Here is a 17,876-nt window from a genome sequence, read left to right on the forward strand (position 1 = left end):
ACAGCCCTGCGGCTTGTTCAGCCCACATCTGTTGGGCCCTGAAGAAAGCCTTCAACCCCAGAACGCAGCATTCCGGGATGGGGGCATGTGTCCCCCGCAGGGACCCAGCCTCCCTCTCTAGGTAGTGGAAGGTGGAAGATCTTGTTAGCTAAGAAAAGGACTTTGGTTCCACCCAAAAAGGCCAGTGCGACGTAAACACGAGGGCGGGGTTTCCTGAAATCAGGTTTAGTGAAATTTGAACCCTGGAGGCTCAGGAGGCGGGGAAAAGGCTTCTATTCGAGAGCCACCCGGCGGGACCAGTGTTCCCTTCCAAGCCTCCCGGGCTGACAAGCTGACGTGCGGAGCCAGCACCAAGCTGCCTGGGTTTACAAACCACAGTTTCAGCATCGTCTGCTTTCTTCGGCGTATCTGCCAGGAAGCCTTTGCCTTTACACCCTCCGTCTCCTGGGGCTGTGTCTCTCTTTCAAGCTCGATGTGGCCAAGTTCACTGTCAGTGTTAACTGCACACGGCCTATCTTTCGGGGATTCCTTGCACACCCAGACCTCCACGTGCTGCCCAGCAGCACCTCTGCACCTCAGGCCTCTTTATCTGTAACTTAGGTGGGCTTCAGCGAACGGTTTCCCCCTGTGCTTTGATCGCACGCTGGTCACGGCACAGCTACACGCTCCGGGTCTTAAATGAACCTAAGGCACCAGAGCAAACAAGCAAAGCCGTTCTGATGCCTCCAGGATCCCACAGCACAACCGGAACCTTCACAAACGTCACCACCCAATCAGCCTGAGGGGGCGGAGGCGGGACAGAGCCAGCAGGTCCCAGACACAGATTTCTCCAACAAACCCCACAAACGGCCACCAAGGCACAGGTTACACTCGTGCTCAGGAGAAAGCATCTCTCTTACTGCGGAACACAATGCACCGCTTGTGCAAGAAGGTCTATTCAGTTTGGCGTTCGGCAAAGGGTCCTGACCAAGCCCCGTTCCTGTCGAGGGAACTGACGTCATTGTGCCCACTCTGCAAATAACACTGTCACTGCAATAAAGGAAGTGACTAACTGATCACACAATGCTTTGCGTCAAAGAATTCACATCAAAAGAAAAGACGTTAGAAACGGAAATCTGAAAGATCTGGTTTGAGGACTGAGACAAATGGGGCCTGGCCGCGTTGTAGCCAAGGTCATGTCCAGAGGGGGTGGAGGTCCTAGCCTTCTACAGGAGACAGTCTTCAAATCAGACCTCTGCATCCCAAAGCTGACAACCGTGTGAAAAAAAACACAGAATAAGGTACCGACAATGAGGAAGAGACAGAAACAGCTGTACCCCGGCCAGTGGTCTCTTTTCTCCATTTCTAACAGAACGAAGCTGTGTGACTAGCTGTGTGTCAAAAGAAGCCTGGCCTTTCGTGTGGCTCATTTTCTACTGCGTGGGGCGCAGGGTGGGTTCTCCTCATGTTGACGGCAGCTTCACAAATGAACCACGACAGCCTCCATGAATGCATGGCAACTGGCACCAGTGTGACCTTCAGATCTTGGCAGTTGTGCTGCTACTCGCGCCCCAAACACCGTCATGTCTCCTCTGCTCCCACCTGTGGGTTTCCATCACACAGAGCCCATTCAGGCTGTTAGTGTCAACCTCTCCTGAAACAACATGGCCTTGTGACACTCTGCTGATGTGTGGCCAAAAGGGAGCCCTGCGGCTCAGTGTTTTTGAAAGGCCTCAAACCTTTCAAAGCTACAGAGGTGGAATTTTGTGCATGGGGTTACCTAACAGATACTGAAAAAGACTTGGTGGGTTCCCGAATGTTCCTGGGAGGAGTCGGCAAAGTGGGACAGGAGACCCGCAGGACGTTCAGTGTGATTCCTGGTGTAAGCCCCATAAAGACAGAAGAAATATCCAGAAAAGGAAAACCAACTGGGACTCAAAGAAGTGGAAATTTCACAAAGTAGTAGGAAACATCGGCAGTATAAGAACAGCCCAAGGTCAGAACACGTATAAGAAGGTTCATAGCAGCGTTAATCACAATAGCCAAAAGGTGGAAATAACCCTAATACCCACCTGCTGATGAATGAATCAACACAATGGGGTCTAGCCACACTTCGGAACGTTATTCGGCCATAAAAAAGGAGTGAAGTACCGAAACAAAATGAATGAGCCCTCAAGTCATCAGGCAAAGTGAAAGACACCTGTCACAAAAAGCCACACGCTGCACGGTTCCGCTTGTGTGAAATGTCCAGACGAGGGAAATTCGTAGAGAAGGAAGACGAGGTCACCTGGGGCTGGAAGAGAAGGACTGGGGAGTGACTGCCAGTGGGCACGGGGTTTCATTTGGGGCTGACAGAAATGTTCTGGAATTAGAAAGTGGTGACAGTTGCCTGGCCAGACCCGGCCCCAGGCCCCAGAGGGACAGCTGCCCACCACGAGGCCGGGAGAGGTACCTCTGCCCCCGCCCCACTCCTTCCAAAACTCCTTTCCCTCTGGAAGCCCATGCTTTCCCTCCAGCCCCTCCTGAAGTACCTGCTTGGACTCCTAGAGCTACAGGGCATAGAGTCCGACCCCAGGAACACCCTCATTGCCACCATCAATACCATCGCCAAGAGAGCATCCCAATAAATGGCAGAGACCCATTTATTTAAAAGGAATTGGCACGTGATAACTGTCTCTACAGAGGCAAAATAAAGGATTTTCCCAGCTGCCCCTTCTTACAAAACACCTCCCTGTTCCCTTAATGCGTGGGGAACTTTTCCCTCTTGAGGACCCCTGGGTCCGCTCCAATTTGCAGCCCTTTCCAAAGGGAGCGTGTGATAAAGTCACATCCGTGGGATCTGAAAGCCCACCCCCTCCATTCGGTAAGTCTGAAGAGATGGGAGGCAGGGTGACACTGCAACCACATCAGGCACGAGATGGAAGGAGGGGATGCGTGCACGTGCTGGGAGGAGGACGCTCACGAGCAGCTCAGCCCCTTTCTCTCTCAGGCTTTTGCTTCTGCTGGTCAAACACTTCAAGTCTGGAGTCATTCCCGTATTGGTGACATTGCCAAAATGCCTGAGCCCTGCCTTGGCAGAAATGCACCTGCAGGCTCTGCAGGGAAGGCTGCAATCCTGCCCGTTACTGGGGAAGTTCTCCCCACGGAGGACACAGAAGGAAATTCACCAGATTGGATCTGAGCTTAACTCACCCAGCCAACGTGCCACCGTCCAGGCCGGGAGGGAAGCGGCCGGAAGGGGCTCGACTGAGATGCGATCTGGTAAAAGTGGGTCTGCAAGAGCTTTTAAACAAGGGGACAGGAAAGAAACTCCTCCCCACGCCACATGTACACACGCTCTGAGTTCACTCTCATGTACAAGTTGTGTGGCTTGGGGTTTTAGGGAAACCAGGGGGTCGGGCCCACTTCTAGTTTCATCTCTCAGAGAACCCACCAGCCACTGGTCCCCAAGGCAGGGCGCCAGTGACAGAGTGCTCCGGAGACGGGATGCAGGGCACGGGCGGGGATCCCCGGGTGCCTGCTGCTACAGCAGGTGCAGCATCGAAGGGCAGGAGCGATGCCGACGCTAGTCATAAAGGGCAGGAGGAAAAAGCGAGAGCGGGATAAACATGCACTTGGCTGGAGTCTAGGGATGTACTGGAGCTGCGGGCAGGTCAACAGCCACCTGGCTTTCAGAACCCTGCCCCAGAGCACAGGACACGCTCGCCCCTGCGGTGGGTCCCACAGGGATGGGGGCAAGTTGGGGGCCAAGGACCCCGGTGAAATCAAGCCAACTCTCAGTGCCTCTGTTCACGGTCTGTCCTGGGGTAATGCTACTTAATGCTTCCAGCCATCCCTGGGAGACTGACACGGGCTAATTCATGCAAACTCGTCCAGGACGACATGAATTCTGAGTCGATTTCTCTGACACCACTTGGGCTAGAAAAGCAATGGATTCTGAGGTGGCAGCTCAGGGCCGGTCATGACTCATTAACAGCTTCTGACATCGCACTTAACTCTTCTGACAGGATCCAGTCCATTTCAAAAAGCTAACACCCAAAGGACTTTGTGGTTCTTAGCACAGATGGTGAGACTCTTGTATTTCAGATAAGATGAAGCCACGGCCCTCCATCCCAACCGCTGCCTGAAATCCCTTATCAGGGGAGGATTAGCTCTGGGTCAGGGGTTCTCACCTGGAAGGGGACCTGGCAAGGCCAGGGGGTCAGAGGCTGTAAATCAAGAGAGCACAAGGAGGGTGCTTGCTGAGGTCTGAGCGAGAGGCCCACCTCATCCATCTAAACGCAAATGCCGTCAGCATTTGACACAGCGTGGGCTGGGTTAACGCCGTTACTCTGCTCGGAACCGTCAAAGCAAGCCATGCTTGCAAAAGCCTGGCTGGGCACAGGATCTAAGCAAATTCTTCTCAGTCTGGATAGAGAGTGGAGGCATTCAGTGAGTGGTGGCCGCGGCCAGACACTGATGACGCATACACACACGTGTGCACACACACATACACACATGTACACTGACGAGGCAGCCCCTAAGTTCGGGAAGCTCAGCCAAAAGCGTTCCCATTCTGCCAGCGGGGAGCCTGGCCTTGGACAGAGAACAGATCCAGGACCTAAGGTCTGATCCCCCAGATTCCAGTGGACCCTCCTTCTGCTAAGTCGCCAGAGCTTGCTTTGCTTTTCCAAATCTCAACACCCAACCACAACTTCTGGGAAGAAATGCTTTCAAATCCATGTTCAAAATGGCAACACCTAAATGTCACAAATGGACCTGGCACTTCTAACTCTGCACACACCCGTGGCCAGCCGCTTCCTGACCCAACTTGTCAGCAGGCCACTGCCGCAGGCTCTGCGGACCGTCCTGCCCGGGAGAGTGAGAGGACTGCGTCTTACTGTGAAGGTGGTGAGAAATCTAAGTCTCCCTCTCCTGCAACCAGCCCCCATGAAGCTCTGGGACAACTGTGGTCACTTGGGAGGCTGAGTCTGAACTACAGGATGTTTATAAGGTAGCAACTTGAAGTAGCAGAACCAAAACCTGGAGGACGGTGGCCCCCGTCTATGCAACCTGGGATCCACGAGTTTTACCGGTGGCCAGAAACTCATTCATTGGTTAAAGCCAGGAACAGAGGAAAGGGGGGCACAGCAAGGCTTCATGCCCAACCGTGGGCTGTTCTGGAAGCTTCCCTGCCCCAACCCCTGAGTTGAATCTGGCGGAGAGTCTTAGTCATCTACCTCCTAAATAGGAAACCGCCTACTGCCCACCCAGAGCCACACCCAAGTCCAGGGCCTCCAGAAGCCTCTTCACTGCTGCCCTCCTGTCCGGGCCCTGACACCGCCCTTCACCCAGCGCCTGCCACCTCCTGCAGCACGCCTGCAATGAGGCAGGTAAACGCCGGGCTCCCCCATGCCCCCCTGCCTACAAGAGCCATCTTCTTCCTGCATCTCCCTCGAATACACAGGCTGAGTAGCTGCTTCTCTTCCACACTTCCCTAATTCCCGGTACCTCGTCCTCCCATGGTACATGGGGCATCTTATGGCCACTGCTGAGGTAGACAGAGAGATAGGTACACATCCACACACTTGCGCACACATACACATCCACACATGTACACGTAAACACACATATGTACACACAAACACACATACACACCATGTATATTAAACACACACATATATATATACATATATGTGCACACGCATACATACACACACACACACATACATACACAAATACACACATAGGTATGTCTTCCCCATGAGGTCTGCTTATTTTCTCTCCCTGAGCTCATCACAGCACCAGAAACACGGCAGCCCCTAAGGAAATATGAGACGCGTGAAAAAGGGCAAATGTATGTAGAATAGAAAAGAGCTCCCAGAGCTGGGGTTATCTCTAGGATGATCTAATTAAAATAGGTCATTTCAGACAAGGACGTGCCTCGTCGAGCGAGACAGAAAGGGCAGGAGAGCAGCCCTCGTGGGAGACAGGGGCGGGGCTGTGCGCACTTGCTTTGCTGGGAGCCTGCGTCACTCCCGGCCTCCAGCGGGGGCTCGACACTGCCTCTGGGCGTGGCACCCCGAGCCCAGGGACCCGTGCGGTGCGGTGGGCACCCCCCAGCCGTCACAGCCTGCTGGCGCGACGCGCTCTGTGCCACAAGAAGTCGTAGCAGCAGCGACGTTCATCATTGAGCAGCGTCAGCACCAAGATGAGAGACGGGAACAGAAAGGTTTTCTGGGTGGAACAGAAAAGTCACCAGAGCCGAGAGCAAGGCCCCACTTGGTGTCGCCGTGCCGTGCTGCCACCTGGCCGTGCAGGGAAAGATAGACACGTGCTTCTCCCACGTCTCAGGGTGCCGCACACCCTCACCGACCTCATGGTAGACCAGGGTCTCCATCAGTCTCTGGGCTTCAGAGGAAGTGATAACACTGCTTATAGGACCCCGTCACCTGAAGGGTGTGCTCAGTGCTTCCTGCTGACCATTTCACTGCATCCTCTCAGCAGCTCTGGAGCTACACTAGTCCCACCGTGCAGAGGAGGAGAGGACACAGTAACTTGTCCAAGGCCACGCAGCACAGGCAGAGGCAGGAAAACAAACCCAGGCAGCTGGGGCAGAGCTGTGACTCTCAGACCGCCCTGGGACAGGCCGGTTGTGGTCCCTGGGCGCAGAGGACTTAGCCCCGCGGGAGGGTCAAAAGGAACAGAAACAGTAAGTACAGCCAATCCCCATCATTCATGATTCCATACCTGAAAATTCACCTGCTCACTAAGAATTCCGTACTTGTAACCCTCAAAGCAATACACACAGCATTTTCGTGGTCACTCACTGACATGCACAGAGTGGTAGAAGTTTCCAGGGTCCCACACACAGGCTCGTAGCTGTGGTGGAACAAAGGGACCCCTGCCTTCTCCTTTCAGCTCTCACACCATAAAGTGGCCTTCTCCAGGCCTATTTCATGCCACACTCTTTGCACTTCGTTGGTGCTTTTTCTATTTACGGTGGCCCCCCAGCAAAGTGCTGAAGCGCTGTTCCACAGAGCCGGAGGCCATGAGGTGTCTTATGGAGGAAACGTGGGTGTAGATCAGCTCTGCTCAGGCATGAGCTACAGGGCTGCCAGCCAGGAGTTCAATGTTAATGAACCACCAATATAGAGTCGGTAAGGTGTCTTTAGACAAAACAGCGCTCGCTGCCCTGTCCTGTCACCCGACGCAAGTGGGGATGCCCAACGCAGCTCAACTCTATTTCCTGGGCCCCGAGCAGAGGGCTCACCGTGCAGCCGGGGCCCCGAGGGCAGTGCCCAGAGATGGTCAAGCCCACTGGGGTAGACAGTCACATCTGTCCAGAAGCTCACCACCCAGTGCCCTAGAAATATATCTTTTCTCTTCAAACTGCCTAGAGGGGATTATGCTGTCTGCAGGCCTCACCCTGGCCCAGGGACCAGCAGGTTTTCAGCTGGAAGGATGAGGTTTGCACCAAATAGCATTGGGGTCAAATAGGCCCAGACTTGAGTCCCGTTTCCACGGTCTCTGTCCTGCGTGATCTCGAACACACGACAACTCACTCAGCTTCACCCGTGATCACCAAGAGTACACAACCCCGAATGGCTACCAGGATCCCTCACCAATGTCTAGCTTTTGATTTCTCTTGGGAACTGCCCCCTTTATCTCTAAAATGGATCACAGGTTCTGATGTGGATAAAATAAAGTGGCATAGGAGAGGCTCCGGCAGGCTGCCCTGCTGTCTGCCCTCACCCCTCCCAACTCCTCTCTCCTTGAAATAGCGCCCCACGAAATTCTGATGGGGCGGCGGGACCCCCATCGCCCCGCCAGAGCCACAGTGCCGGGAGCAGAGGAGTCACTCTCCACAATGAAGACAGGACACTTGGAATCACTTGTCCACATCCTCACTCAGACATAACAGGTGGGTCAAGGTCCCTGACAGAAGGCCACTGTGGAGGGTCCATTCCAGGACAGCAGGGATTTCCAAAGATAAATATAGCTTATGTAATGCTTCTGTGTGCGTGTGTTTTTTGGGGTTTTTTTTTTTTTTTTCAATCAGTAGGGACTAGGGATGGAAGTGCAGATAGAAGAGAGGGCTACAGCATCATTTTCTAGCCAAAAGACACGGTTCCATAGGCTACCAAACCCTGGAGAGAGTTTTGCCCTGATGGAAGCATGGCTGAGACCCTGTTTCCTGCCGGCCAAGGCCCCCACCTTTGCAGGTCTGGGGGCCCAGTTGCGTCCTCCTCCAAGGACCCAAGCAAGGGGCTGCAGCTCCAGGTGAGAGCTAAGGGCATCGGGAATGAGTTCACCGATGCAGGTCAGCCTCACCGAGGAGCCCTGGAGAGTTGGGGGAAGGGAGGGAACTTCAGGAAGGGTAATGTTTCCATGTGAGCGAAGCTGTGTATGCTTTCTGGAAGGTGGCTATGCAAGGGTCTGCAGGGCCTTGGCAGCTGGGGCCACAGAGGCAGCACTTAACAACCATGAGAACTCAGAACGCCACATGAGTTCCACCGAGATCTAGTGCAATTGAGGAGGGGCCAGATCGGGGTAGGGGATTAAGAGGTACAAACTATTACGTATATAATAAATAAGCTACAGGATATATTGTACAGCACAGGGAATATAGCCAATACTCTATAATAACTAGAAATGGAGTATAACCTTTCCAAATTGTAAATCACTATGTTGTACACCTGTAACTTATATAATATTGTACATCAAGTATACCTCAATTTTGGCTTCCCTGGTGGCGCAGTGGTTGAGAGTCCGCCTGCCGATGCAGGGGACGCGGGTTCGTGCCCCGGTCCGGGAGGATCCCACATGCCGCGGAGCGGCTGGGCCCGTGAGCCATGGCCGCTGAGCCTGCACGTCCGGAGCCTGTGCTCCGCCACGAGAGAGGCCACAACAGTGAGAGGCCCGCATACCGCAAAAAAAAAAAAAAAAAAATAGTATACCTCAATTTTGAAAAAAAGTAGATTCGAGAGGTCTAAGAGAAAAAATCAAGAGCTCCTGGGAAGCCCTCTGATGGAATGCAGTGTGGTGGGCGTGCCAGGCACTGCAACAGTGCTTAGAGGTACGTGCACACGCTTGACAGGGGCTCCAAGGGAGCAGTCAGGTGATGAAACCACACAGGGGCCACCCCAGCTGTGAAACACAGCCGGCATTTAGAAACCGCGCCTGAAGTACAACAGTGACGCGGGCTTCACCTCTAGACAGCAGGAGGGTCTGCAGCGCAAAAATACTGACACGAGCCCAGACACCCCCGGTGGACAAGTAGAGGAGCCTCACGCCCCCTGGCGTGGACCGCAGACATCCCCGGCCGCCGGTCCCCGCGAGCCCAGAGATGCACAAAGACGGGCACTGGCGGAGTTACCTCCACAAGACTTGCTTTTAGCTATTTAATGTCTGGATGAAAGTAACTGGACAAAAATGTTTTGATTTTTCTCTCCCAAATCAGGTCTGTTCTCAATTGGTGGTTGAAAAAGACGAAAGGCCAGTGTTCTCAAGTGCCTAGAAGAAGACTGATCCCTCTTCTTTGAAATCAGCCTCCTGGGGCTTCTTTCTATAAACCTGTTCATTCCTTTTTTCCTTCATGATACTTGTGACCCAAACTGCATATCCCGTGACAAAGAGAGAATATGTTTGAGAGAGACAGACTCACAAAAACAGAGATTAAATGATGCAGCCATACAACCAGGACACCAGTGTAATGAGCAAACAGAAATAAAACCAAGCCTGATTCCCACGAGTGCCCTCAGACTCACAACGGCAGGGGTCCTGGACGGCAGGGTTCCCAGCCTCCAAGCAGACTGCAAGGAGATTTCTGATCTAAACGTGAACAGGCTGCTTTTTCTGGGCCCTATTCTCTGGTAACTGACACAAGGTAACCAGACTCACCTTCACCGTCTGCACTCAGGTTCTCATACGAGTCCCAGCGGATCAGCGGGTCTGCCGTGTTGAAGTCCACAATCACCCCGTGGTCGTTTTGCAAATGCTCACACCCTGCAGGGCGGTGGGACGGGGGCAAGTTAGTTAGAGAGAAGCCGGTGCCTCTGGGCATCTGCCAGCGATGAGGAAGAGAAGCCACCGCATCTGGGTGTCCAAGCCCAGCCCCGTCCCACACGCCCTCCAGTAATCGGAGCTGCTGCGCACTGTTTGGGATGAACTGAACAACAGTGAACACCACTTGGCAGAAAGGAAAGACGAACATCGGTCCTCCACCCCACCGGGTACGGGGCTCTGGGCGCTGTCTCTGCTCTAAGGGATCACCCGGATGGCTTGGCAGGTCAAGGACCCAGAGGCACCCAGAGGATCGGCCTCAGGGCAGGTGGACGGGAGGGGCAGGTTTGGGCCCTCCCTCGAGGCTCCCTGATCATTCTGAGGATGCCAGGAGGGTTCTTACCCCACAGCCTTGCATTTAATAGTTCACGCCTAAATCTATGGCACCGGGGACAGAAGTAGGGTGCTTCTTTTCCACAGCTATTAAAAACTGAATTAAGGGGCTTCCCTGGTGGCGCAGTGGTTGAGAGTCCGCCTGCCGATGCAGGGAATGTGGGTTCTCGCCCCGGTCCGGGAAGATCCCACATGCCGCGGAGCGGCTGGGCCCGTGAGCCATGGCCACTGGGCCTGCGCGTCCGGAGCCTGTGCTCCGCAATGGGAGAGGCCCAGGTACAGAAAAAAAAAAAAAAAAAAAAACTGAATTAAAACTTTCACGAGTATGGATCTTGGTGATGGAAATGAACCATTTGCCTCCACGATAAAGGGACTGATTTCTCTTTAAATGTATTCTTAGAAGAAAGGAGAGAGTCTGTTTTGCTCATAAATATTTGCAGTCTACTATATTTCTAATCCTCTTTAAAAACATGTAGCTGTTTGTTGAGGGAGAAGTAAACAGGGCAACAAGACACAGCCCCAGTCCTAAGGTTGGGCCCTTCCTTGGGTGAGTCACACCAACTCTGAGGTCTTATTGACCCACCTGGGCCCTACTGTCTCTAAGGCAATGCCCTCCCTCTGTCTAATATCCTACTATTTTTAAAAATATATTATATTTCCAATTATGTGCAGAGGTGGGAAGCCAGACAGAGGCCCCAGCATATGCATCCTGCCCCCTGGTTGCAGCATTCTGCATTCTACCCACCTTGAATCTTCTCAGGAGTGGCTGAGAAGACTAACTCAATCTTCCCATTATCAGGAAAACGGTCATCTAAAAAAGAAATCTTACGTCAACAAATTTGGAGACAATGAGACGGGAAAGGGTGGATGAATTTTGTCCTCATATTCCAACCAGGACAACACCCTTCCCAAACCTCCAAAAGCGCACCAATGACAGAGGACGTGTCAGTAGTTTCACCGTTTCTCTAGAAATTTTTCTTTGTTGGGTCAGTTGCCAGTCTTTTGTGAGGCTGGTAATGATTTTGTCAATAGGTTGACTTACGGGTGGAACGGGGGAGAACAGTGAAAGAAACACATGAGGCCGCCGGGGGTCGCCCGCCGAGGGTCCACTCCCCACACCCCCAGTCTGGACTCGGGGCAGGGACCTCACCTTTGCTGGCGTTGTCCAAATCCTCCTTTGCAAACACAAGTCCATAGCCCTGAACAGCCCCGGTGTGAAACTGCAGGCGGAAAATGACGTCTCGGGTGGCCGAGCGGTACTTCTTGTGGTAGCACTTGACCTGGGGTAAAGAGGGTGTATCCTCAGGGGAGCCCGTGCCCGCGGAGGGCGCTTGCCGGGGGGTACACAGGCCACTCCCTTCTGGGAGGGGCTGGGCGTGCGCGCAGCCTGACAGCAGCTCCCAACCCAGGAGACGGGCTGCAAACGTCACCGTGGCTTTGGTCCTTCCGGAGGACACCTGTGCTGTTCCAACAGGACAGGGATCCCACAGTCCTCAGTCCTCAGACGGCCCACACCTCTACTTTGGAAGACAGCTGAGGAATGAAATTCCGTGGCCTCTTCCTCCTCGTTTCATCTAAACCCTCCAAGTTTCACCTTAAAGCCTTTCTGTTCTCATGAAAGAAGGAGGCGGTCACCACTTTCTGGACTACGCTCAGTATTTATGTTGCGTGTTATGATTCAGAGAGAGAGAGAGATGGGGAGAAGGGAGAGGAAGGGAAGGGGAGAGAGAGAGGCCTTGGAATTGAAATTCCACTGCTGGGTTGTCCAGACATCCTGAATGGCCACTTGAGACCAGTCTCCAGAATCACCAGGGATGTGATTTGAACTCAGGCTGTGGCTCCGTGGCCCTAGGTCCCTGGGAGCAGCTCAGGCCCCTGGAGTGACTGTGCTGCTGTGGAGGGTGGAAGCACCCCTTCCTGGCACGCGGCAGGGAAGGGTGGGCAGGGGAGGGGCCCTGGCGTCGTCTCCCACCTTTACACGGGGGCCTCCCTGCCCCTGCCTGAGGGGTCTGTGGATGGCGCTGGCCTCGAGGAGGGCTCGAAGGTCATGGCGGGGTGGCGTGCTGCAGGAGAGGGGACCCTTCCTCCCTCCCATGGCAGGGCAGGGCTCCTTTCCAGGGTCCCCAGGGGTCCAAGACCAGAAGCAGGCTGGATCTTGCCCTCAGACACTCAGCAGAGGTGGCCACTCGTGCACCGAGCATGCCCGGGAGGAGGGGAGTCTGGAGGTGCAGGGATCTCAGAGGCAGCCATGCTCACAAGAGAGACTGCTTGGAAAAAGCTGGGCTTCAACGATTCTGTGCAAGCTCACTGACCGTCCAGACCAGCGATGCGGGAGGATGTCGCAGGTGACCGGTCTATAACTCTCACCAGTGAAACCACCACTCGAGAGAAAAAATAAAGGCCCAAGGAGCCGCGGCCAGTGTGTCGGGAACTGTGCCCCTTAGGGTAGACCCAGAGGTCGTCTACCTTTGTGCTCTCTACAAGGAGACAGTCTGATGAAAAAATGTAAACAGACCGTCAGGGGAGTGTTTCACGTTGACACACACGAGCTGAGCATTGACGAGGCAGGAGGTGCCAGGCGGCCTGTGCACACGCGGCCAGTGGGGATCGAGACTCAGGCCTGGCCCCCGGCCCCTGGCCAGGGAACCGGCCGACGAGACTTCTGCAGAAACATGAAGCCTTCAATTTGCTTTCCAACAGCAAATGGATCGCCGGCCGCAAGTCCTCTCCCGCCCCGTCTGGGGTCTCTGGATCCTCAGCAGGGCCCCCTCAAAGGCTGTCCTCTCAGCCTTCCTTCCAGAGTGTGCTACCTGCATCCTCACCCCTCCAAGGCCCTCGCCCCACACTGACCGCACTGACCGCTCAGCAGAGGTCCCACACGTGCTGCGGTGGAGACTCCCACGCACAGGACGTGCCCATCTCTGTGGGGTGATGGACCCCCCCCCTCTCCGTTTGCCTTTTTCCACTGGTAACTTGGAAGTACGAGGGAAAAGGGGAGAAGACTGGAGAAACGGAAAGAGAGTTTCAGGCGCACACCAGTCTGGCCCTTAAATCTTTATCGATACTGAGGGGGACTGAGGCTGAAAATAACCCAACAAGGCCTCCAGAAGCTGACATCCACTGAGGGAAGCAGCCCCAGGCCAGCCCACAGGGTCACGCTACACAGAGCTGGCAGCTCCCCCAAGCTGGCACCAGGTGGACACGGGGGCGTCGCAGGCGCTGGGTAAAGAGGCATATGCAGCCTCGGGCAGCGCAGAAGGCCCAACGACAGCTCCCTTTCAGGGACACCTTCTCCTGCTCTGAGTTAAAGGGTTCAACCTGCAGGCAGCTCTTGACGGCAGCTCATGCCAACCAAGAGCCCCCGGGCCCGGCTCCCACCTTCCCCAGAACCCAAGACGTTCTGTGGGCTCCCCTCCTCTGGTCTCACCATCACTCATCACAGCAGACACGCACGCGCGCGCACACACACACACACACACACACACACACACACACGAATCCCAGCCCACTCCAGGCACCGGGCAGGGGAAGGCAGAGGTCACCACACGCCCTGGGGCACGGGAGGGACAGCAAACGGGTTCACCCTCCCTAGGCTGCTAGTTCCCAATCATTCTGGGGCACAGGCACCTCCCCAGGCCCAGCGTGACTCTACTGTCTAAAGACTCCCAGTTTTTCACACAACAAGGGTTCAGGGTGGAAGGAACACAGGGGTATTCCCCTGCCACAGAGCAGCCGCCCTCTGCGCACACGTGCCCTCACCGAGGGGTTTCCGGGGCCTCCTGACAACCCTCGCTGGCGGAGACCTGAGCCTCCCATACTCCCGCCCGTTGTTTCACCGTGGACTTCTCTTCCCACTGCTCAGGATGGTACCCGCCATCCCCTCCAGTCCTCCTGGCCACCTCAAGAATGACCCCCACTGTCTCCTGAAGGCACAGAAAACCGCAGACGTCTCGGTCACATGGGGTCCTGGTGGCTCCAGCTGGAAAGGAGACGGACCCACCCAGCAGGAGCCCCGCCCCGGGGGCCTCTGGCACCCCCTGCAGAGCCAGCAACGATGCCTCATCCGCACCAGTAAATCTTCGTAGCATCAGTGACAAGAGACCAGAATCGGGCTCGTAGCGCTCCACGGAAAGAACCGTCAGCATCTTGCTTGACAGTAGTGCCCAACGTGCGCCTTTAAGGTACGAAGTATTGGTCACATTTTGCACCAATTAGAGACTGAGGTCTGTAACACCCCCTTCATCCCTCCAGGTCTCCCCAGAGAGTTTCTAGAGCACATAAATCCTCTGCCTTTGGATTTTAGAGCATCTGCATTTGAAACAATTTCAACCCACTTTGCTGGTGGCCCCGGCGGCTGTCTACACAGGCATCAAGGAATGTGCGCGCTCAAAGACGATGCTACAACCACACGTGCTTAAAGGTTTCATAAGCTTGACGGATGCCTACCTAAGTCAAAACACCTGCAGTATCCGGCGCCAGCACTAACCATGATTTCACTTCACTTGGAGGTGAAAATGATTTCAGAGGGTGGCAAGGCTGAAACTCACTTCCTAAACCATTAGTAGGTCAGCAGTCCTGGCTGTGAAGGAAAACACAACTAGATCCACTGGGCTGAGATGCAGAACGGATGAGGCCCGATCCAGGTCCAGGAGACCCACGGCACAGCGACGGAGAAGGATGTACACACAGCAAGTCCCAGGACAATACGGCACAACAGAAGTCCTTTAACGACCCCCGCGGGAGCAAATCCAGAGGGGCCTGCGGACGCCTTCATCTTCCCTGATCTTACGTAAGTGCCCGTGGCAAGAAACAATAAACTCAGGTGCTGTCTGTTTGCAATGGCTCCTTGAGAAAGGTCCCCTCTGTTTAGAAGTCGGGTCGCTGGGGCCAGGTCACGGAGCCCCGCCCCACAAGGACAGAACGTAAGTGGTCACGGGGTTTGCACAAGCAGAGGCAGCAAGGCATGTGGCTGGGAAAGTGTTTACAAGCCCATCAGGGCTCTGGACCACAGCCAGGCTCCCGACGGGCCCGCGGCCCATGCGAATTCCTTAGCGAGGTTACATAATGACACGGCTGTGCTCTCCAACGCCTCTGCCCTCCCACCCGACAGGAGCATGTTTACTGAACACCTGAGGCTCTGCCCTTTAGAAGTTCTGGGCTGGACTCGAAAATCTGACCCTCAGCGCAAGCACATCGCAAAGACGGGCGGGTCAGGTGTGCAGTGGGACGGTGCGCGCGGACAGGCTGGCAGTGTTCGGGCAAAGCTGGACAGCGGGTAGGTGTCACCGTGGCCCCCAGTGACAGCCCTCCCGCCAGCCCCCAAGTCGAAGGAATGACAGACGGAGCCCCCTCCACTTTCCCGGGTAGCATTCTCAACCCAAAGAGCTGACGAGGCCTTGCTTCTTGTAAACTGGACCCCTGTTACCTCTGCTAACCAGAGTCTCGGGGCAGAACCCCTCATGAGGAGAGAGGCAGGTTTATCTGTGCCCGAGGCTGACATTTACCAAAATCAAGGAGGGGAAAAAAAATCAGAGGACGACATTCCGCCTCACAGGATGGTGACCAGGGTGTCAACCTTCCCTGGGAGCTCCCTTCCACTTTCCAGAGCAGAGGCAGGCTCTGCAGACGCCAACCCAGCCCAGCCCTCTGCAGCTGGGGGGTGGGTAGCCTATAAAACATTCTCTGATGCTTGGGATTCTGTCCAAGTCACAATCGTTGCCAAATTCTTGATGAGAAATTAAACCGCCTACACATTCGAACCTTGACACAGAAAAGGCCCTCAGACATTCCCCACCTGCAGCTTTCCGCACTGAAGGAACGCCCACTGGATTCGCAGAGGTGCGCACCAAGCGATGACTCCCTAAAACTGAAGGACAGGGCAAACCGAAGTGCAGGGGTCTCCCACAGTTCGTCTGCGCCCAGGGGCTTCTCCTGACTGGAGACTCTGGAAACCAGAGCCAACCTACACCGCAGGAGGGGAGACGGCTCACGCCACTCCCCAGGAAGTTCAGCCAACACCCAGGAACGTTCTACCGCCCAGCTGCTTCCCTGTGTCGATCCCTGAGGTCATTTTCAGGTTGAACCAACAGCCCTGGGATTCCAAGGAGCCCACGGATCACGCAGTATAATGTGTCCCCCAGCGATTATGGTCTGAGTGTGGGGATGCCCTGGGCCCGTCCTCCAGGCCGGACAGCACGGCCTCAGAGACTCTCCTCCTCGGACACACTGGAACCCTCTCTCCCACCCGTGGACCTTCACATCCCGCCTCTGTGCACTCGTGCATACACCAAGTTCTACTTGCACGAGAGTGATCTGCCAGCTCGTCTCACTCAACAACCAGAACCTAAACTCTTGGAAGGAGGACCTGTGTGTGATTCCCGTTCACGTCCACCATGTTACCTGGTCGGAACACACGCTGTGGGGAATGAACGAGAGAACAAATCAGAGCCTAAGGTGCCGGAGAACCAATGGTACCTGATCTCACTATTAACCTTACTAGAACAGGTTTATTCTAGAATGGGTTTATTCCATGGACACAGGTATGACGGGCTGAATTCTGTGCCCCCAGAATTCATATGGTGAAGTCTTAAAGGTGGTTAAGGTAAAGTAGCGTTATATAGGTGGGCCCTAATCTAATCTGACTGGGGAGATCAGGACACAGACACACACACACACACACACACACACACACACACACACACACACACTCACACGAGGGAAGATGATGTGAAGACACAGGGAGAAGACAGCCATCTACATACCAAGGAGAGAAGCCTCGGGAGGTACCAGCCCTCTGACACCTTGATCTCAGACTTCCAGCCTCCAGGACAGTGAGAAATGTCTACTGTTTAAGCCACCCAGTCTGTGGTACTTTGTCATGACAGCCCTGGGAAACGAATACAAGAGGCTAGAGCTACTTTGAGACTTCTTAGAGATCAATAGCTAAACTAAACCTCCTAGGTAATCATTTCCACGAATGGTGCAAGGAAAAATTACCCTGTGTGATGGAAAATTACCCGTGTCCAGCTGTAACCCGCAGCGTCCTTCTCCCATCTGATAACGGCGCAAAAAAATAAGTGCAGAGTGTACAAAAATGAACTGTAAACACAGGAAGTTAAATCAAATCATAATTCAGTCCGAAAATACTCCATGTGAAGAACAGGGTGCAGGAAGGGGCTGGTTTTATCAAGTTAAGCGTTTCCTGTGAAGAGATCTCTATTTGCCGGCCTTTCCAACGGAAGCAAAAATTCACAGACAGCGTGACTTCACGGCACAAAACATTCCCCTCGGGAGACCCCATGGCGACAGGACACCTGAATGCCAGACCTCTCAGGTTCCTGCGGCATCGCTCAGGGCTCATCCATCTGGCTGTCCCCTCACGCAAGAGGCAACTTGCAGTTCTTGCTGGGGTGTGACCTTGCCCAGGGACTCCTGCTTCAGGGGCAGGCTCTGGGCAGTAAGCTGGGGACGATGGCACACTGAGCACAGGGTCCCCTCCTAGCTCCCAGCAAGCGTGAGAC

The 17,876-nt window shown here is 54.6% G+C and overlaps 1 protein-coding gene across 4 annotated transcripts in view; it reads right to left on the minus strand.

Moving 5' to 3' along the window:
• TNS3 (tensin 3) overlaps positions 1 to 17,876 on the minus strand; it is a 226,770-nt gene that overhangs the window by 83,798 nt on the left and 125,096 nt on the right. For all 4 annotated transcript variants that reach the window (XM_032643771.1, XM_032643770.1, XM_032643768.1 and 1 more), the window contains 3 exons: positions 11,507 to 11,636; positions 11,102 to 11,167; positions 9,862 to 9,966 (listed from right to left, as the gene is read on the minus strand). In XM_032643771.1, the coding sequence (XP_032499662.1) occupies positions 9,862 to 9,966; positions 11,102 to 11,167; positions 11,507 to 11,636 (301 nt within the window). The remainder of the gene's footprint in view (positions 1 to 9,861; positions 9,967 to 11,101; positions 11,168 to 11,506; positions 11,637 to 17,876) is intronic.

Source organism: Phocoena sinus, chromosome 9 (assembly GCF_008692025.1).
Source record: "Phocoena sinus isolate mPhoSin1 chromosome 9, mPhoSin1.pri, whole genome shotgun sequence".
Classification (NCBI taxonomy): Eukaryota; Metazoa; Chordata; class Mammalia; order Artiodactyla; family Phocoenidae; genus Phocoena; species Phocoena sinus.